This window comes from Rhinatrema bivittatum, chromosome 2 (assembly GCF_901001135.1).
Source record: "Rhinatrema bivittatum chromosome 2, aRhiBiv1.1, whole genome shotgun sequence".
Lineage (NCBI taxonomy): Eukaryota > Metazoa > Chordata > Amphibia > Gymnophiona > Rhinatrematidae > Rhinatrema > Rhinatrema bivittatum.
Window position 1 is genome coordinate 181,690,129 of NC_042616.1, and position 22,780 is coordinate 181,712,908.

At 43.7% G+C, this 22,780-nt stretch overlaps 1 protein-coding gene across 1 annotated transcript in view; it reads right to left on the reverse strand.

The window, feature by feature from the left end:
* Nucleotides 1-8,980: 8,980 nt before the first annotated feature.
* LOC115083245 (collagen alpha-1(XXVIII) chain-like) overlaps nt 8,981-22,780 on the reverse strand; it is a 57,782-nt gene continuing 43,982 nt past the window's right edge. The window contains exons 8-10 of the mRNA XM_029587054.1: nt 13,467-13,493; nt 9,297-9,341; nt 8,981-9,016 (exon numbers count right to left, since the gene is read on the reverse strand). Of these exons, the coding sequence (XP_029442914.1) occupies nt 8,981-9,016; nt 9,297-9,341; nt 13,467-13,493 (108 nt within the window). The remainder of the gene's footprint in view (nt 9,017-9,296; nt 9,342-13,466; nt 13,494-22,780) is intronic.

The window sequence follows — 22,780 nt, forward strand, 5'->3', positions numbered from 1 at the left end:
TTATCAGGAAATGGTCTGACCAGGGAATGGGGGTACATGTAGGATCAATAGAGCAGAGGAAATTAGCATTAATGAAAATAAGATCCAATGTGTGTCCTGTTCTGTGAGTTGGATTGTTGATAATCTGGGTGAATCCCATAGCGTTAAGGGCGGTGAGGAATGCTTCACAATTGGATGAGTGTGGAGAGGCATCAAAGTGTAAGTTAAAATCTCCCAAAATTATGGTAGGAAAATCTGTGTTGATGTGTTTCACGATGGTTTCTATAAGGGGTGAGGAGTCTGCTTCCAGGATTCCTGGGGGAGCGTAGACTAGTAGAATTTGAAAGTGATTCGATTTAAAAAATCCAAGTTCAATTGTAGATTTTAACTTGATAGGATGAAGTGTTAGTCTGAATTCTTTCTTTGTGGCTAGGAGCAGGCCACCCCCTCTTTTTTTGTGTCTGGGGATTGAGAAGAAATCGTATTTGTGAGTGGGTAGTTGGTTAATTAGAGCAATGTCTGAGTTTTTTAGCCAAGTTTCTGTAATGGCGCAGATATCAGGGTTACAGTCCAAGAGATAGTCATTGAGGATATGCGTTTTTTTTGTCAGAGATTGTGCATTGACCAGTGTTACTGAGAGCATAGTTAGCCCTAGGAACTGTGTTAGAGGAGTGATCATGATTGGAATGAGAGATCTGGGATTTCTAATTGGTAGTTCTTGCACAGGTGACATGTTGTGAAGGAGACGGTGGTGTCTGATAGGGATGTATTGGTTTTGCATTCCTTCTGGGAGTTATTGAAAGAGAAGCCAGGGAGAAAAAATCTTAGTAGCTCAAGCTGGGAGTAGATGCTGTCTATAATGAGATGGATGAGAGTTAGTTTGGGAGAGAGGAGAGGCTGTAAGAATTCTGAAGTATCAGCAGGAAGCGGGACTGTTTGTTCCTTTTCTTTTTTCTTTTTATTGGAAGGCGGAGTGTTGCAAACAGGGCTGCGAAATCCGTTAATGGGAAGCGTTAATTAAGCAGAGGTTTGTCTGTGGTCATTCCGGGGGTAGGGATCGGGGCTCCTTCGGGGCTGCAACTAAGGGGCGAGACAAAGGGGCAGGCCCCTTTGTCGCGCTCCTTCGGCGCGCGACGCCGGGATGAGCGGCAGGGATTTAAATCCCCCGCTTACCTCTGCTGCTGACGTGTCTGTGCTCGCTGGTAGGCTGCTTCTCCTGGGTGGGCGGAGCTGAGGGACGATCGGGTGAGCCGCGTGGCCGTCGCTGGAGCCCCGGTGGTGAGTGCTTTATTTTAAGTTGGGCCTTGCCCCGATGGGCTTCAGCGCCGGCTGCGCAGGCCTGGGCTGCAGTCAATCGCGGCGAAGAGGCAATCGCGGCGGTCGCAGAAGAAGAGGACACCGGGAGGAGCGGCAGGGATTTAAATCCCCCGCTTACCTCTGCTGCTGACGTGTCTGTGCTCGCTGGTAGGCTGCTTCTCCTGGGTGGGCGGAGCTGAGGGACGATCGGGTGAGCCGCGTGGCCGTCGCTGGAGCCCCGGTGGTGAGTGCTTTATTTTAAGTTGGGCCTTGCCCCGATGGGCTTCAGCGCCGGCTGCGCAGGCCTGGGCTGCAGTCAATCGCGGCGAAGAGGCAATCGCGGCGGTCGCAGAAGAAGAGGACGCCGGGAGGAGCGGCAGGGATTTAAATCCCCCGCTTACCTCTGCTGCTGACGTGTCTGTGCTCGCTGGTAGGCTGCTTCTCCTGGGTGGGCGGAGCTGAGGGACGATCGGGTGAGCCGCGTGGCCGTCGCTGGAGCCCCGGTGGTGAGTGCTTTATTTTAAGTTGGGCCTTGCCCCGATGGGCTTCAGCGCCGGCTGCGCAGGCCTGGGCTGCAGTCAATCGCGGCGAAGAGGCAATCGCGGCGGTCGCAGAAGAAGAGGACGCCGGGAGGAGCGGCAGGGATTTAAATCCCCCGCTTACCTCTGCTGCTGACGTGTCTGTGCTCGCTGGTAGGCTGCTTCTCCTGGGTGGGCGGAGCTGAGGGACGATCGGGTGAGCCGCGTGGCCGTCGCTGGAGCCCCGGTGGTGAGTGCTTTATTTTAAGTTGGGCCTTGCCCCGATGGGCTTCAGCGCCGGCTGCGCATCCCTTCAGCGCATCAGACTTCTGGCATTGGCATACAGATATTTCAAAGGGTGTTTTTGTTTGTATTAACAACCTGCTTTTCAGTTGATAGGGATAATTTGGAAATCTTTAGTTCAGGTGATTTTTTACATATAGGCACATGGACTACGTTGGCTTTTATTACAACATCTCTGTTGGGATGCCCTAACTCTCCTGTTTCATTAGTATCCTTCAAGGAAACATTCCTCTGAACCATGCACTGCTGAGTGACTGTCAGTTTTCCCCCTTGTTCTAGTTTAAAAGCTGCTCTATCTCCTTTTTAAAAGTTAGTGCCAGCAACTTGGTTCCACTCTGGTTAAGGTGGAGCCCATCCTTTCGGAAGAGTCTCCCTCTTCCCCAAAAGTTTCCCAGGTCCTTACAAAACTGAATCCCTCTTCCATGCACCATCATCTCATACATGCATTGAAGCTCTGGAGCTCTGCCTGCCTCTGGGGACCTGCACGTGAAACAGGAAGCATTTCAGAGAATGCCACCCTGGAGGTTCTGGATTTCAGCTTTCTACCTAAAGTCCTAAATTTGGCTTCCAGAACCTCTCTCCCACATTTTCCTATGTCGTTGGTGCCCACATGTACCATGACACCCAGCTCCTCCCTAGCACTGTCTATAATCCTATCTAGGTGACACGTGAGGTCTGCTACCTTCACACCAGGCAGGCAAGTTACCAGGCAGTCCTCACATCCATCAGCCACCCTATCTACATTTCTAATAATTGAATCACCAATTATGATGGCCAACCTAACCCTTCCCTCCTGAGTAATAGCCCTGGGAGACTTGCCTCAGTACAAGAGGACAATACATCACCTGGAGAGCAGGTCCTTGCTACAGGATCACTTCCTGCTACACCAGGGTGATGTTCTCCAACTGGGAGACCTTTCTGATCCAAGGCAATTCTGGGGCTGCCAGACTGGATTTGGGACTTGGCTACTATGTCCCTGAAGGTCTCATCAATGTACCTCTCTGTCTGCCTCAGCTCCTCTAAGTCTGCCACTCTAGTCTCCAGAGATCGGACTCATTCCCTGAGAGCCAGGAGCTCTTTGCACCGAGTGCACACATACATTCTCTCACTGGCGGGTAAAAAATCATACATGTGACACTCAATGTAAAAGACTGGAAAGCCCCCCTCTTGCTGCTGGACTGCTGCCTTCATCTTAATTTTGTTGAGTTCCTAGCTAAGTTTAGGATACTAAGGGAGTTGGAATTAGAGTACTTTAAATTTACAGGTGAATTTAGTAATTAATCAGTTAGTGTCCTTACAAGGGGATGATTAAACTTTCAATAAGGGCTGGTGCAATAGTATGATTTAGATAAGAGCCTGATTGTTTTTTAATGAGAAAGTTTCTCCTGCCTAAAAATCAAGGGTTGGGTGGGTGGGAAAGACAGGGAATCAAAAGGGAATAGCCACTACTTTTTGACGGCATTATTGGCATGGGATTTATTTAATATTTGGGTACTTGCCAGGTACCTGTGGCTTGGATAGATCACTCTTGGAGACAGGTTTTATTGTTCCTTATGTTCTACAGTTCTATGTAAAGCCCCCATCCGCTGTTGGGCAGTTCATCGTTTTATGTAAACCGGAGTGATTTGTAATTCCCACAAGAACTTCGGTATATAAAAATTAAAAAATAAATAAATACTGGACTTGATGGATCCTTAGTCTGACCCAGTAAGGCATATTTTATATTCTTATGTTAAAGCTGAAAGTTCCATGTAGAAAAGGCTGGCATCAGTGTGGTTCCTCCCTCTAGCCCAGTGGTTCTCAACCTATGTGTCACAACATACCAGTGCGTCTCCAAGCACATGCAGGTGTGTCGCCACATTTGCCGGTCCCCTGCTGACCCAGCTGCTCTCCCTACCCGAGCAAGATAAGTCCTACACCCTGGCTTAAAACGCTGAAAGCCCGGACAGAATGCAGCAGGAGAGCAGGAGTCAGCAGCACCAGCATGCTCTATGCTTCCCGTGCCCCCTCCCCCCTCCGCGGCACGGCAGAGGAAGTGGTGAGCAGTGGGTGCGTGTGCAGGAAGAAGAGACCTTGCTAGTGCGCTCGGCATTGGCCCGAAGAAAAGAAGAGAGGCGCGGTCTGAAGAATGAGCAGCGCAGCTCAGAGAAAAACGAAGACTGTCGTCAACCCCCGCGGTCGATGGGACTCCTTGCTCTGCGAGGGCTGAAAATGAAGTAGGCTGCTGCTGCCTTTAGGGTTAGAAGTGGAGGAAGCTGCTGCTGCCGCTAGTTCGGGGGTGGGGGGAGAGTGAGTGAATGAGAAAGCATGTGTGTTTGAGATCCTGTGTGTGTGTGTGTGTGTGTGTGTGTGTGTGTGTGTGTGTGTGTGTGTGTGTGTGTGTGAGTGAGAGCTGGTTTAGGTGAGGGATCATTTGAGTATGTGATTGAGAGCATGTGTGAAAGTGAGAGAAAGACAGCATGTGTGTCTGTGTGATTGAGAGATGGTTTAGGTGAGGGATCGTGTGAGTATGTGATTGAGAGCCTGAGTGAAAGTGAGAGCATGTGTGTCTGTATGTGATTGAGAGCTGGTTTAGGTGAGAGAGCATGTGAGTATGTGATTGAGAGCATGTGTGAAAGTGAGAGAAAGACAGCATGTGTGTCTGTGTGTGATTGAGAGCTGGTTTAGGTGAGGGAGCATGTATGTGATTGAGAGCCTGTGTGTAAATGAGAGAAAGAGAGGACTTGTTTGTAAGCATGTGAATGAGAGTCTGTGTGTGAGAGAAAAGGACAGCATGTATTTATGTGATTGAAAGCCTTTGTGTGTAAGCCTGAAAAGATAGACAGCATGTGTGTAAATGTGTAATTAAGAGCCTATATAAGTGAGAGAGAAAAAGCTCATGTGTATGTGAGTGATTGAGAGAAAGTGTGAGAGAGAGAGAGGAGAAAGTTGCAAGCAAACCATCCCTCCTCCTGCTAATTCAAAACAATCTCAGGGCACCTGGATATCAAACGTTCCCAGGTATGCTGAGCAAAACATTTTTTGTTTCCTTATTATTTTTCATTACTGGGTCTTTGTGTCTGCTATTTTAAAATATTTTATTGGTATCTAGAAATTTTTTATATGAGTTTTTAATTATTGGATATTTCATTCATCCGCTGTTTTGATATAATCTTTTCTTTTTGTTAGTATGCTTTTACTGCTACTGATTTTATATTTCTTGATTTGTTTTATAAGGATAGGTGATGTTTCTTTTTTCTTTTATTACACTGCATACAGAGACTCTGGCTTGTTGGGGTTTCCAATTCAGTTTTTGTCCCCATGCTTCTAGTTATGCGTTTTGGTCTCTTTCTTCTTTGTTAGGTGAGGGTCAGCTCATGTGATTCAGGTGAGGTTTTCTGCTGGTGTGTAGTTTCTGTGTAGGGCTCTATAGCAGCCTGACTTGGTCCGTTTTCCTAATAGGAGATGTATTGGTGTCTTAAGGCCTGGTGTAATATTTTCAGCGTTGCCTTTTCTTAGGTAAGGTGGTTACTGTTAAGTGCTGGAAATTGGTGCTGTTTTGGTGTGGGATGTTTACAGTTTATGCAATTTCTGCTCAGATACAATATGTATCTTTTCCTTGTGTCATTCTTAATAATAAAAATAATACTGGACCTTTATTTTTTAATGTTCTGCCGTAAATTGTAATGAGCAGTGTGTCACACATGTGAACATGGTCTGTCAGGTGTGTCACGATGGGAAAAAAGTTGAGAACCACTGCTCTAGCCTATGAAGTTTTGCTTGGCTATCCCACAATGGACAAATGAAAAGTAATGCATGTAGGAAAAGAAATCCCAACTACAGACATGTATGCGATGCTGGGTTCTGTGTTATGAATTACCACCCAGGAAAAGGACCTCTGAGTCCTTGTGGACAATACTTTGAAATCTTCATCTCACTATGTGATGGCAGTCAAAAAGTCAAATAGATTGTTATGAATTATTTTGGAAAGGAATAGAGACCAAAACTGAAAATATCATAAAGCCCTTATACATATCCATGGTACAACCAAACCTTGAGTACTGTATGCAGTTCTGGTCACTCCATCTCATAAAAAGACATAAAAGACATAGAAAAGGTACAGAGGAGGGTGAAACAAATGATAAAGGGGATGGAAAAGCTCCCTTATGGAGAAAGGCTAAACAGATTAGGGCTATTTAGATTGGAAAAGCGACATGTAAGAAGGGATATTATTGAAATTTATAAATTCATGAGTGAGGTGGAATGGGTAAATAGAGAATTTTTCACTCAGTGCACAATCAAGCTATGGAATCTGTTGCTAGAGGACATGGTCAAGGCAACTAACATACAGGCCGATACAGTACAGTGCGCTCCGGTGGAGCGCACTGTTAACCGGCATTTGGATGCGCGTTTTCAACGCGCTAGCTTTACCCCTTATTCAGTAAGGGAAAATAGCACATCCAACCCCCCGAGACTAATAGCGCCCACAACATGCAAATGCATGTTGATGGCCCTATTAGTCATTCCCGCGCGATACAGAAAGTAAAATGTGCAGCCAAGCCGCACATTTTACTTTAAGAAATTAGTGCCTACCCGAAGGTAGGCATTCATTTCTGCCGGCGCCGGAGAAGTGCACAGAAAAGCAGTTTTTACTGTGCACCCTCCAACTTAATATCATAGCGATATTAAATTGGAGGCTCCAAAAGTTAAAATAAAGTTAAAAATAAAAAAAATAAAAAAATGTTAAATGGGCCCACGGCTCGCGGTTTGAAAACCGGACGCTCAATTTTGCCAGCGTCCAGTTTCCGAACCCGTGGCTATCAGCGGGTTTGAGAACTGACGCCGGCAAAATTGAGCTTCGGCTGTCAAACTCACTGACAGCCGCCGCTCCAGTCCAAAAAGAGGCACTAGAGACGCGCTAGTGTCCCTAGCGCCTCTTTTTACCGCGGGCCCTAATTTAAATAAATTAAGTTACTGTATCGGCCCGTTAGTGGGATTCAACAGTGGGTTGGACAAATTCCTGAAGGGTAGACTTGGGAAAGCCAGCATTTATCCTTGGGAGTAATATACAAGTAATAGATCAACTATTGGGAATCTGACAGGTACTTGTGACCCGGACTGGCCACTGTTTGAGACAGAATACTGGGCTTGACGGACTTTGGTCTGACCCAGCCTGGCACTTATGTTCTTCCCCATTATTCTCTTAAGCCAAAGAGAGATAGCAATGCTGTGTACATTGTAATCTTGGTAGGTTGTTGTACTCCTTATTGCACTGACATAAGAATAATCAAAAGGGGATGTAGTGCCTGCTTACAAGACCACATGAGTCCCTAAGCTCACGTATCACAACCCTCCCACTAAGATTCCAGTGTTCACCAGGTACAAGACAGCTGCTAAAACTCTGCACTGGTTAAGTTGTCAGCAAACCCTATATTTACATGTTTATATTCCAGCAAGGCCATAGTGGATAATATAATTATATTTTCTAAATGGGTAGGAATACTGATCTATCATGTCTGTGAAGAGTTTTAGAGAAAAGTATTGCACAAATAAGAGAATTATTTTTATGATTACTATTCAAATGCTCTCCATGTGTTGCTTTTTCCGGCACAATTAACAACATCCAAATTCTTCTGCCAAATTATGATAGATAAGAGCCTTTTTATTTTAATAAACTAAAAGGTTCTTCACATAAGCAAAACTTTTATAAAGTAGACCCAAAATATGCATGCATTATTTGCATATTTTAATCATGGGAATGGGACTTCTAAATCACAAGAGCTCTATGCCAACTCCAGCTTAGCTCCCGTTTCAGAAATAGTGCTTTAAGAATGACTTCTATGTGCCTAAAAATAAAAAAAACAACTTCCTTATGCTTGCCCTCAATTATAAATTCAACAAATATTTGAGAAAGTAAGCACATATTAGAGACCTGATGGGGATCTCCACTAGTGTTGGGACCCCTCAATAAAGAATGAGGACAGCATTAGCATTTCTCCCCAGCACCCTCACTGGAGGTTGCTGCAGTGCTAGGTTCCTGCCTGTTTAGGAACAGCTGACTCCTAGGATCAGCCTGGTACTTCGTATGGGAGTTTGAGGAGAAGGATGATTTTTGTTAGTTCCCCTATCCTAGCTCAGTATTGGCTACAATCCTGTGCTGAGTGGGTTTAGGAACTGAGAAAAACACATTTTCTGGCTTGCACCCAGAGGTTAGAATATGGATTTCAGTGTTTTTGAGTATTTGGTAAAATTTACGTTCTGGAGGAAGTTTGTGAGGAAAGAAGGGGGTTTTGTTTTCCCTGCTGTGTGATTTTTTTGGTTCTTCCAGCCTGAAAGATCCAAGTACCATCTGAAAAGAGATTTGGGGGTGTAAAGGATTTCATCTGGAGAAAGGAAGAGAGACTGGAGGCCCCTATCAAGAGTCTCTACCCTGGGAGAACAGGAAAGAGAGTTTTGGAGATTGTGAGGTCAAGCAGTGGACCACAGGTATTTTGGAAGGGGAGAGACCCCGGAGATAAGAGATCCATTCCACCCTAGGCAGCTTTTTTCCCACTCACAGGAGAAAAAGGAAAAAAATAACAAGGGACACATACGCAGGTTTAATTTTGAATTGGAGCTTTGGAATTATCTTGGATGTAACTAGAAGAAAATGTGTATGGTGCCAACTGAATACCATAGATCAAGTTGGATAGTATATTTTTATTTCTGGAACATCCAACTCAAGTATCCAGTCTGGTTTGTTCGAGCCCAAGTAATCGTAGAGACATATGGACGGGAATTATACCCCCTAGAGAGACCACTTCACATTGCTGGATGTATATATCCTTCCTCGATTTGAAGAATCCTTGCCAGGGATGGAGAGACTGCACTGACTAAGCCCTGGTACTGAGTGTGACACCTCTTTTTTAGTCATGACTGGAAGAGGGGCTGTACATGTATATCTAAAAGAACATCAAAGCAATAGGAGAGCATGACAAGAGTGGCAAAAGGACCCTTTGCAAGGAAAACTTTGTTACGGGTTCTGAGATTTGTTAATAAACTGCGATCCTAAGGTTCCATAAAGTGAGACGATCTCTCTCACTGTCTTGCTCCCAGGTATTTGATTTCGGTACTATACACTTGATCTCATGTGCGCACGTTTCTAGGTATTGGAGGCGGGTGCTACAGTTGTCCTCTTCCACTTAGCTGAAACAGCCTTGACCAACAGCTGTTTGTACTTACTTGGTCACCTTTTATCCCTGGTTTTCCGCATTCTCCTCTCTCACCCTGCAAAAAAGTATTACAGCAGTATTATAAAGGTGTTACATAACTCCATAAAATATCTAACGTCTGATCATGGGATAGAACTTTTTCATAGCTTCGTCTTTTATCCTACATAATTAATTTTCTGTATTGGAAGGAACTGCATATTGATCTGGAAACAGATACAGTACAAGCTAAAAGGTTCTTCACATAAGCAAAACTTTTATAAAGTAGACCCAAAATATGCATGCATTATTTGCATATTTTAATCATGGGAATGGGACTTCTAAATCACAAGAGCTCTATGCCAACTCCAGCTTAGCTCCCGTTTCAGAAATAGTGCAGCCACTCATGCCAAAGAAAGAAAACAGGAAGAGGAAACCAACATTTTATTCTGCTGATTAGCCATACCAGAACAGCAGACATCAACTTTACAAGTATAGCAAATTGAAAGGGAGCAAGCTGTTACGATACAGTGCATTTGTGATAGTTGCATTTGACTTCCTTAATAGAATAAGGAAGTGCAATGTCTTTAAAAACCATGAAATCCCCCCCCCCCCCACTTCACACCAGAAGTTTTAAATGATTGCAGACAGTGTGAGATCCAGATCTAGATTATAATAAAAATAATCCACAAATTCAGTTTGATGGATCAGATCATTTTTCAGAAAATATGAGAAAAGACAGAGAAATTATGAAAACCTTTAAACCAGATGGGATTAATGCAGTATTTTTTATACATAGATCAATAATTTTGAGGGACCTCATTGGGACTAAAGAACTGCCTCATCAGAGAGAGATATGTGCGTATCGAGAAGCTTTACAGGACTGTGAGAGTCAGTCTTCCTCTGCCTCTCTCTCTTACTAGATCAAGACACACATTGGATCTATCCATTCTGCAATAAATGTCAGGCAAAAGCAATGGTGAGCCTTGAACCTGAAGCTTATTCAGACTTGTAAACCTATGTGGCTTTTAGAGATCTATGTTTCATAGTTTCCAATGTGAAGAGATTGTGAAGTCAAGCAGTGGACCACAGGTATTATGGAAGGGGAGAGACAATGCAAGAGAGTGCTAAAGTATTGGTTTCCATCAGTGACGGACTTTGGCGTCTGCTTTGGGTTGCCAACTGTCTCCAGATTTTCGTGGCAGATTGATCTAGTCCTAGATTTACCCCACAGTATGTAGGGACTTGTAGTTCTGATTTCCCTATTGCATTTCTTTAGAAAAGCAAGACTACAAGTCCCTGCAAACCGTGGAGTAAAACCAGGATCAGACCAGTCTGTCCTGAAAATCTGGAGACAGTTGGCAACACTAACTCTGCTGCCCTTAGGCACTATCAGTGCAAGTGATGTGCCAAAGCCCTCTTTCTGTCTCTCCCCCCCTCCCGGCAGACCTCCAGTTTTCTAAAGCCCCCCTGTAGAAGATCTATGTCTTTGGGGCCTGCTTCTTTCCACCCACTGCTGCTCCACTGACCTCAGATCTCCCACTGGTGCTGTTGTTCAGATAAGGTAGCATGAATGTGGGGACTGAATTGGCCTCTGCTCACAGGCACCATGGTGACCCCACTTCTTCTGGGCTTCCATGTGGGAAGCGGAATCTATGAGCACGGGCTCTCAGTCTGACTCAGTCCCTGCATGCGCGCTGCCTTGTCTGAACAGCAACACCAGTTGGAGATCTGAGGTCATGACAGGGGCAGGGCAGGCGATGGCCAAAAAAAAAAAAAAAAGCAGAGAACGAGCAAGGGGTGGTGTTGGGATTCAGAGCCTGCAGGGTGATGGGAACCAGGAATTTTGTCACCCCCTCTATTTTGCCATCCTAAGCATAAACCTAGTGCACCTATGCATAAATCCAGGCCTAGTGTCCATAGCTGAAATACCTAATTTGGGGCATTTACTTTAGACCTATAACATTATGCCAGCATGGTTTCTCAATGAATATCAGATTTGCTTTGGTGGGTATTAGGACAGGGCTTCAGTTTATTATAAAAAAAAAAAGGTTCCTTATAAGGAGGGAGTGATGCACCATAGCATCAAATGTACATTGAACTACAAATGCACCAAACCATTTTCAGGTAGCATGTTTGATCATGACAAAATGCTAGTGCACACACTATGCATGGCACACATCCTAGACTGGAATCTGATATTTTACATTTTATATGAATGCTACCACATAGAACCAAGTGCCTTCCTTTCTACATATCAATGGAAATTCACTCTCTGTCAGTGTCCTGGTGTAAGGCTGCATATATAGTAAATTCAAAAATACAATAATTTCTCATGTTTCCTACCAACATATGGAGTCAATTTATTCTATAAATCTTTTATTCTGTGCAATTAATATGATTTTATTTTTTTAATCTACCAATAAGTAAAATTCTCACCTTCATGCTTGGTTTATACCCAACTATGACCCCCTAAGATCTGACATAGATCCAGCACACTGAGCTAAAAATACCCTAGTACACCATCTACAGTGAGTTTTGCAATCAAACTCTTTGGGTACATTTTAGGATTCTATCTGGTGAGGCGATTAGTCTTTTCTCAGTGTGGCCAATGAAAATTCCCCTTGCCTGATTACATAAGATGTGGCGGGTCCCAGGTCCTGTATTCTCCAGCTATTTAACTGGTTGAAGAAATGGTATTGGTTGGATACTTCACTACTGGCTCAGTAAATGTTGGTGTGTCCTAAAATCCCATGGCATGATGAAAAATTAGATCAAAAGGGAAAAGATGGAATATCAGGAGCAGATCATTTGAATTGTTTTCCTTTTTGGATTTCCATTCAATGCAAAGATTTTCAGCAGTGAGCAGAGGGAACAGTCACTGAGTATCACTGATCTGGGAGCCGCTTCGCTACAGCTGAATGGAGGTGAGTAAGCTAGCCCAGTTCACAATCCTAGATATTTTCCATACTTTGGCACAGAGACAAGATACCAGATCCTTAAAAAATTAGGTGCTCCATCCCCCCTCTAAATAAGAGGGAGTGTGGGAGCAGGGGGGAGGGAACTCTCTTCCAAAGATGCGGGGTCTTCCTGACCTCCTTGGCCTCTATCTCTGTGCATGCTGAGTACAGTGGTCCCCTCCCCAACACTGCTGGCCTTGTGTCGGACTCACCCCCTCAAAGGCTCAGTGTCTTATGTGCCAGTGTAAAGACAATGGCATCCGGGACACTGACAGATAAGATCGGGGCACAAACCCCATGTGCCAGTGGATAGCGACAGCCCTGACAGGAGCATTTCCCCATGCTAATCAGGCAGTGCAGGGGATTCATAGCAGGAATTATCCACCAACAAGCAGCAAGCTCCCTCTATTAAGCAGAGGTTTAGGGGATTTACATAACTTTTCAGGCACTGTCTTTTGTTTATCTTTTATTTAAATAAATTCCAGTATCTAAGGACACACGACTGCATCTTTAAGAGATGAGGCTCCTGTTTATAGGCCACAACACAGGGAAACCCTTTCATAGAGCCTTTCTAGTCTTTAAAAGCTACCATAAAAGATCTTTCCCAGAAAAAAAGAAAACATTTGCTCATCACAGTATTACGAGACTGGCTGCAGTGGAGAAAATGAGTCAGGTTATTCTGCAGGGATCGGGAGCCTTAAATACTAATTCAATTGTACAAAATGATCTGAGTTTAAATTTGGCCCTTTAGCATACTGTATGTGATGTGATGAGTAAATAAAGCTGTCTGGTCCCTTTTTCCCAAGGGTCCAGATATTTTGATCAGTAAAGCATTGTTTCTCCCAGTGTGCCAAGCTTTGCTAGTTGCTCTTCAAGGCTGCAGTTTCTTTTTTTTCACAAAAGCAGAGATTTTCATTGGATTTAACCTTTTGGGAGTCAGGATCTTGAGGACAGCAGGCAGGGCTTGGCTGTGTTCCTTGGCTAGCCTGAATGTTATGTAATGCAAGGCGTGGGGGAGCCACTACAGTCTTGGACATCCATTTCATGCAAAGAATGCCAAGCATTGTAACAATTCCAAGAAGCCTGCGCTTCTCCCCTATGGAATTATCAGCTTGACAATTTAATAATTGTCAAGCCCCCGTGCAGAGCTACAGTTTCCCCAACCCCCTTCTGTTTCTTTCTATTTTTAAAGGCCTGCATAAATATCACATTTGCCTGCAACACATTTTGTTTTCAAATCATACCTTTTCCCCTTGATAGCCAGATCCACCCTATTAATAAAAAAAAAAAAAGAAAGAAAGATAATCACAATTATTGATGCTGAAATGCAATTTAATTGTTCCTTAAATAGCAAGATATTTATATATACACATATATTTCTAACCAATAAAAATCATAACAAGGTTAGAAATCTGGAGAAAGGAAGGCTATGTTTCAAAACAGAGGAGAGGAAGTTGCGTGTAAGCCCTCTTAGCACATTTTTTTTGATGCCTACATAGCGTTGTATCAGTCCAGCGAAACAAGGGGAGCTTTGTTGAAGGGAGTCATTAACATAACAGCTATTTTGTAAACGAAGAGTTGCCGGTGCTCATAGCAGCAACAAGGGAGAGCACCACTCAGAACATTATAAGGCCACCAGAATTTGTTTACGGTTCCAAGGATTTTTTTTTTTTTGGATCAATTGTTTGGACCATTCAGGTTATAACCTTCATGATTTGTAGTTTTTCAATCTGTAAGGATACAGACTGAGAGTTAAAGATTTTACACTACATTTATTTTATATATTTCAAAAAGTGACAAAAATATTTTTATATAATATTTAATGAAGTAAAAACTTTTTAAGGTCAATATTTTTCTTTGCACATTAGACTTAAACAGATGAGTCTGAATATCACTACTTATTCTGCTACTGTATATTAGCTGAATAAGCAGTGCCACCCAGTTATGTCCATGCTTCTCCACTGACTATCTAGCTAAATACTTAGCCGAATATGTGATTTATCCAACTAAGTGACAACCGCTGAATGTAGCCAGATAAGTAGCATTTGAATATGGACCTCATTTATGCTAGTTTCTAAATTACAGTGAAAGGGCATTATCTAAAAATAATATTGCATTTAATCATTTGAAAGTTTGTAACCTTACTACTATGTTCTGCTTAACAGTGAGTGATCTCCATGACAGTTACATACAGAAGTGAAGGTAATTTCATCTAAAGATGAATCACGTGTCTTTCCTCGCTGGTAACCACCTTACCAACCTTCATATATAGTACACAGCAATCAGATGAAAATAAGTCCTCTCGAAAGCTTGTGTTTTTAAAAGTTCATCAGCCTAATAAAAGTATCATCTCTGGCTCTGCACAGTTAAGGATAGATTTTTAAACCCATGTGCAGGCGAACATGTGCACGCGGTTCCCGGCACACGCACATGGATGTGCCGATTTTATAACATGCGCACGCCCATGCATGAATGTTATAAAATCCGCTACCCACACGCACAAGGGGGGGGGGGGGGAATTTTATAAGAAGTGCATGGCAACGCGATAGGCCCTTTCCCCAGTTCTCTCCCAGTGCCCTAGCTAACCTGCCTCCCTTTTCCCCTATCCGTCCCCAACCCCTAAAACCCCTCTATCTTTTTTTTTTTTTTTATTTCACTACTTACCCACTCTGCCGTGCAGCAGCAGGTTGCGCGTTCCAGTCTGATACCAACATGCACTGTTCCGGCCCTCTCACACCCCGCCCATGCCCCACCCAGATCCTGCCCCCGGTCCGCCCCTTTTTGCTGAAGCCGTTCTTCTGCTTGTACCAGGAGATATGCGAGTGGCCGCAGGCCTTTGAAAAAGGCCTATGAAAATATGTCTGGAAAGATATAAATGTTTTGCTTTGACGTAGCATTTAAAAAAATCCTACTTGTTTAATGTTGCCCATAGTCTTCCCCTGCTTCTGTAATCAAGCATTTACTGGCATATATAAGAGCTCAATGAAACAGCTTTTACATGGAAATGCTGCAAAGACTGAATACCTTGCAGTGGTTACAGCATTAGGCTGCTAGCAACATATCACATATACCCATACCCATACATTGCTACTCCTTACTGTGCCTTTACTAGCATATTACTAGCCCTTACTATGGCTTTTCCAGAGGGTTACAAGTTTCTGTTTCTGCAACATTGCTAGCGTTGACCTGAAACTCACTACGATATTCTGCTGTTTAAGAAACGTCTCTATATTTGTTTTCTTTTTCAAGGTAATGCATGTTATGGCTGTCCCCTGTGGCTGCTGACTCAAACTCATTTCAGTGACTGCCCATCATGTATACCCTAAACTATCTGCAGATACTAAAAGATCAATCCCACCATCCTGTGTATTCTCAAATCTTTTAGCCACAAACAAATTATAAACTTTGTTTAGGGGAGGTGGTTACTCCAAGGAAATTTTCAAAATTTCCAAAAAATATTTTTGACAGTCTCAGAGAGTCATGAATTTAAATCTAGAAAACTTCAACATTTGAAGGTTCGTATATATAATGTTATTCTCCAAGGCCTCAACTCTACCCCCAATAAATGCAGTTTCCTTAACCAGAGCAGCCTTTGATGACTGAAGTAAATAAATTTGTGAAGACAGAAGACTTAGCTGAGAAGAATGTTACTCCACAAGTTGTCATAATCTTCAAATCTAGAAACTGCATCTGATGAAAAGAAGGGTTGGGGGTCACACACCCAGCCAAAATCCCTTCAACTTGTGCCAGAGACTGAGCCAAAATCCTCCAGAAACACCAGGAAAACCATCCATGGCAGATTTCCTTCTTTGGCATGCAGCAGGGACTCTGGAGCCAACTTTGGTAAGATGAAACTACACCAACCTACTCCCTCAACTGCAGAAGCCTCCTCCTCACTTGTCCCAGTTTGCAGCCATGGCAGCAGCCCCATACATGCCTTAGAAGAAGCCAGTGCTCTCAAACTCTTCTTCATAGGAATCTCCAGACATTGCTCTCCATCCATGGCCCCCCACTAGCAAGCGTGGTTGGGAACTCCACTGCAACAGCACAAAGTCGAAGGAACCCCTGAAGTAGAGTCGGCAGATCCTGAGCCTCAAGGACGAATGCAGCTACAGCACTTGGTGATGATGTCATCTCACCCACATGCAGAATACTGCCTGAACCAGTCTCAATCATTGAAGAGCAAAACTACAAATCAAGTGGGACCAAGTGGTGAACAAAATCTGAATTGTATAGTCTCTAATCTTAGCTTTTCTTTTCCTTCCCATAACAAGAAGAGAGGAAGAAAGTGTTGGAAATCTCAGAGTTCACTCTTATCACTCTTAGGTATCCACTTAGACTGAGGACATTTAGAATCCTCCAATTTTTTTCATGGTAAGAGAGGGGAAAGGCTATGTTTTATGGCTGACTTCAATATGTGGCTCAAAAGCTGAAGCAAAGAACAAGGCTATATTGCATCTTTCTATGCATAGAAAAAAAGATTCTAAGTGAGAAATTCAGATTTCACATCAACAGGCATTTAAATTAGAAGAGGGGTATGGTGGACATAAGCGAATAAACTTGGGCTGTCACCCCAATGAACAAAGAGTAATTCTGGGGAAATCAAAAAAACCATGATGAGCTCACTAAACGTCTTTTGAGTAACAGGATAGGTATGAGCAGTACAAGGCTATTTGGAATAAAAGCAACCTAAGGAGCAATAACTGGAAAGTTATGAGCAGAAATATCCATGGTCTACTAGGCAATAAAATTTCAGATCTGCAAGTCCTAATGGCAGAGGCAAACCTGATTATATTTGCTATCATAGAGACATGGCTCATTGAGTCCTATGTTTGTAAATTTCTGTGGATGGATGTATTTTGAGAGCTTGAATTAATCCTATGTGTAGTTCAAGTATGTACTTGAATGTTGGGAAATTATTGTAAGAACTTTAATTAACCTTGTATGCAGTTTAAGGTTTAAATCTAATTCAGAGTGTATATTTGTGTGCTGGGAAAGTAATTTTGAGAGTTTGCAAAAGTTACTTGCTCTCAGGAGTGAGAGCTAGTTCCTGGACAAATCTCCACCCTCTCCATGTCCCAACCATCTCAGTCACATTTTTTTTGAAAAATAGATGTTACCCCTATTAGGAGGAAAATATTCAAAATAAGAGTCAATTAAAGATTTACAAACTCCATTAACTCAGATTTTTAATAATTGACTAATTTTAGTCCGATTGCAGGTTATTGACAAACTAGTACAAAGCATACCTAATATACTTAAGTTTTTTAAAAATTTGATTAAACATTCCCACTACTTAAACGGCTTAAAAAAATTCTTCAGCAATTCAATAAAATTAAGATGCAGACAGAAGTGCAACAGAGAAGAGAGCTATCCAGTCTTTTGCATCACGTGCCAAATGTATGATTATCTACCTGTTGATGAGCAGTTGTATGTGTGCACAAGATGCAAAGTGCTCCCAGCTCTCAGAGAATGAGCCCCATCTCCAGAGGCCAGAGTGGCAGACCTGGAGGAGTTGAGGCAGAGAGAAAGGAGCCTAGATGAGACATTCAGGGATAAAGTAGAGCGGTCCCAAATTCAGTCAAGTAGCCCTTATTTGGAGGAGCGGTCACCTGGTAAGAGACCATCTCCAAGTTGCAGCAGGAAGTGATCTTAGATAGCTAGGACCTGCCTGCCATCTGATGCCTTATCCTCTCAGTCTGAGAATGTGCCTCCAGTGCATGTGCCTAGGAAGTAAGGGTTAGGACTACCATTATAACTGGCAATTCAGTCATTAGAAATGTAGATAACTGGGTGGTTGGTGGGCATGAGGATCATTTGGTAAACTGCCTGTCTGGTGCAAAGGTAGCAGACCTCACATATTACCTAGATAGGATTTTAAAAAGAGTGCTGGGATCGAGGACCGCTGGTGTTGCCATTTTAATACATAAAAAACTTCCCGTTAAAATACACAAGGAGATAGTGGACCTCCAGGGGCGGTATCTCATTCTGATCGTGGAGTTATGGGGTAGGACAGTAGTCCTATGCAATATGTACGCACCAAACACATATAGCCCAAAGTTTTTTCATGAACTAAATGCGCGGTGACTTTAACACGGTAAGGGATGCTGCCATGGATACTTCGGAGACACGGGGGAGGGAGCGGGGCGTGGGCAGAGGACCCCAACTTTTAGAGTGCACGCTTCATTTATTAGATGTTTGGCGCTTACTTCATCCAGGGGAGCGAGATTTCACACATGTGTCGCGAGCGCATGCGTCCCAGTCCCGAATTGATTACTTTTTGCTTAGTGATCACGCATTTCCTCTGGTAACGGATGCGCATATAGACACCTATTAGGATAGAGCTTAAGTTTACCAGTGGAAACTCTTTGGCGAAGATTTGGCGTTATCCTTATTATTTGGCGAACGACACCAAATTTAGAACTTATTTACATACTTCTCAGCCGGTGTTGTTTTGGTACGCGGCTAAGGCTGTGTTAAGGGGGGATATTATCTCTTATATCTCTCATCGTAGAAAGGCCATGGATCGGCGCATATTGTTGCTGAATAGGCAGTTGCGGGGAGCGAGGACTCGATTAGCCAGGGGTGGTGATGAAGAGGCCCGCGCAACGTATCGTTCTTTACCGTCAGCTCTTAATACCCTTTCACATCAAAGGGCAAAGAAGAGCTTTATGTACTATCGGTTTCATCTTTTTCAGTATAGTAATAAGTCAGGATGCACGATGGCAAACCTGATAAGGTCCACTAGGACTAATCGTTACATTCCAGCGCTGCGAACTTCCTCCAATAAAGTGATACGTGATACGTGATACACCCGGCATTTTGGAGGGTTTTCGGGAATTTTACTCAGCTTTATATACATCGGGCGGAGGGGCCGATGAGGCTAGTGCTGCATATTGTTCCAAATTGCCCCTTCCGTCTTTGACATTGGCTCAACGGGAGCTACTTAATCAGCCCATAGAAGAAGGGGAGGTGGCAAAGGTGATAAAGGGTTTGTCTAAATTTAAAGGCGCCAGGTCCAGATGGTTACACGGCAGAATTTTTTAAAACGATCGTAGATCAAATAGCAAAGCCCTTGGCAGTGAACTACACGGAAATGATTCAGGGTGGTTCCTTTCCCCCAAATGAAAACTTAGCATTAATTACGTTAATTCCTAAAGCGGGAAAGGATCCTTTGCGGCCGGAATCATATCGTCCGATCTCGTTGTTAAATGTCGATCATAAAATACTGGCAAAAATTTTGGCGGAGCGACTGGCTACGGTCTTACCAACCCTAGTGGGAGATCATCAAGTAGGGTTTGTTCGGCAAAGGTATGCTTTGGCGAATATTCGTCGAGTATTGATTGCCCAGACTATCTGCCGGCAGCTGGATCAACCTCATTTAGTTATCAGTTTTGACGCAGAAAAAGCGTTTGATAGAGTGGAGTGGCGATATTTATTTTTTACCTTGGAAACAATGGGGTTTGATGGTTTTTTTTTTACAAGCGGTGAAGTTATTATATAGGGATCCGCGTGCGATTATATGGGCGAATGGAGCACAGTCGCAGTCCTTTATGGTGACAAGAGGTACACGGCAGGGTTGCCCGCTATCCCCGTTATTATTTATTCTACAATTAGAACCACTCCTATTATCTATTCATCAGAATTGTAGTATAAGAGGGGTGCGGTTTGGGTCTCGCATATTCAAAGGAGTGGCCTTTGCGGACGATCTGCTGGTTTTTATTACTGATCCCTTGAACTCCCTATCTCCATTATTGACTATGATAGAGGAATTTGGTAGATTTTCGGGCCTTCGTCTGAATGAATCTAAATTCTCGGTTTTAGCTTACCCGCCCACTCTTATTGCTAATTGGCCAGGCACTTTCCCTTTGCAATGGGCTGGAGATTCAATATCGTATTTGGGAGTTACATTGCCCAATGATCCTGAATGTGTATATCAGGCTAATATACCACAGAAACTGCAGACTACCATGGATAGGCTGGCAATTTGGAGTCGATTGCCTCTTTCTTTGGTGGTCCGGGTAAATCTGTTTAAAATGATTATTTTACCCCGCTGGCTTTATCTTCTCCAAAACCTCCCGTTGGTGTTAAAGAATACGGATATTCGGCGGTTAGATAGTGCACTTCGGAAGTTTCTCTGGAGAGGGGGGAAAGCGCGTATCCCATTAATCTGGTTGAGGATGCGGTGGGGTAAGGGAGGGTTGGGAGTCCCAGACCTAGTTGACGATAATATGGCTTGTAATTTAAGGTTGATCCGAGATTGGATCATGACTACCTCTGTCCATGCCCCGTTTTATGCAGATGCCGCTTTGACATTTCCAGTAGCGCCGGCCTATGTTGTTCAATCCTTGGCAGCGTCGCTTCCGTCGTTTTTGGCCAAGATAGTGTTGATACGCCCACTGAGACTGACTTGGCGACGATTGATGAAGCAACTAAGATTACCTGTTCAGTGTGCCTATTTCCTCCCAATAGTGGGGAATCTGGATTTTACTCCAGGTACTCACTCTTCACCTTTTAGAAGATGGGAAGATAGAGGTCTCACACACTTGGGACATTTGTGGACACCTACAGGGGATATCATTTCTTTTAAGGATTTCCAAGCTAATTATGGGTTTGACATCACACATGCTTTTCCATTTATTCAAATTACACATTATTTGCGAGCAATTCCTGCCACTTACAGGGACCCATCCGTGGGCTCTGCAATAGAGGCCATATTTGAGTTCACGAAAACACAGGCCCCGTCTCTCTCTCAGTACTATAAAAAATTACAAAAATGCACGGAAAAGAATGTATGTATAATACTGGAAACTCGGTGGAATAAGGACGGGGACTTTGTTCTTACCCAGACTATTTTACAGACTTGCTTTCGACATATAACCAGGATCTCCAACAATATGTATTATAGGAAGCTGCAATATAGATTTTTAAGTAGGGCTTATGTGTCGCCACAGGCTGCTTTTCAGCAAACAATAGTGCAGTTAGTATAGCTGTGTTTAAAAAAGGATTGGATAAGTTCTTGGAGGAGAAGTCCATTACCTGCTATTAAGTTCACTTAGAGAATAGCCACTGCCATTAGCAATGGTTACATGAAATAGACTTAGTTTTTGGGTACTTGCCAGGTTCTTATGGCCTGGATTGGCCACTGTTGGAAACAGGATGCTGGGCTTGATGGACCCTTGGTCTGACCCAGTATGGCATTTTCTTATGTTCTTATGTCCTCTTCTGACTGCCCCCATTGCGGGAGTCATCGGGGGTCTTTATCTCATGTTTTTTGGACGTGTCCAGCTATACAGCATTTTTGGAGCAGATTAGCCGGCTATGTGGCAGAATTGTTGGATGTTGTAATACCCATTACCCCTTTGTGGTGGTTGTTTGGGTGTGTGTCGCCAATTCGCATCCGCGATCCTGGTTCATGCATGCTTTTGCATAAAGCAAGTCTGGTGGGGAAGAGAGTGATTCTTTCAGTCTGGAGGTCCCCTGACAATCCAACATTTTGGGCCTGGAGGAATCTTTTTCATGAATTGATGACAATGGAAGCCTTGGCCTCTCAGACGTCGCCCCGCAGTAGACAGCGTTTTATGAAGGTGTGGCAAAATTACTTACAGTCTCTAACACATCGGGCACGTAGCCTTGTAGTTAATGATTAGCTTATTTAAGTTGAAGCTTCTTTGGGGGGAATTCTACAACTCTGTGTGGGGTGGGGGGGGGAAGGGGGAAGTTTTCAATTGGGTTGTTGAATTATGTCTTGAATATCTGAGGAGGGACCAGAGTCAACCCCTCCTCAGTGTTGTATTTCTATGATAAAAGAAAAACCTAATAAAAATTGTTTAACCATAAATTTAAATAAAGCTTTTTTGAAAGACAAAAAAAAAAAAGAATGCTGGGGAGGAGCTTGCTGTTGTGGTACATGTGGGTACCAATTAGGGGTGTGCATTCGTTTTCGCCATATTGGCAATCCGCAATGTATATGTCCCTATTCATTAGATTCGTGGGGAGGCGAAACGTATCGTGACTCCCCACAAATGTGACTTATCATCCGTTTCATTCATTGCGTGGCACACTGCGTGCGCTTTTCTTCTCTGCCATTTGAAATCAAAGGGGCCGATTTTAATTTTAATTCCTATAAAATCTGGGGTCGGCGCACAAAGGGGGTGCACCCCCTTGCGCGCACCGAGCCCGAGGGGAGCCCCGATGGCTTTCCCCATGCCCTCCAAAGCCACTCCGAAATCAGAGCGGCCTCGGAGGGAACTTTTTTTGGCCCCGCCCACCTTCCTCTCCCTTCCCCTATCTAACCCACTCCCAGCCCTAACTAAATCATCCCCCCTACCTTTGTTGTAGGCCCCAACACAAGCCGCTGTGTCGGGGCACTCGGCCACGCCCCCGGACTGCCCATTTTTGCAAGCCCCAGGACATACGCGCGTCCCAGGGCTCGGCGCACACAGGGGGGGTTTTTTTAAGGGTTACGCGCATAACCCTTTTAAACTCCGCCCCAAAGGACGCCATTTCACTGTATCCAGAGCCAAAACCAGCTCTTTCCTGTGAGTCATCAGTGACT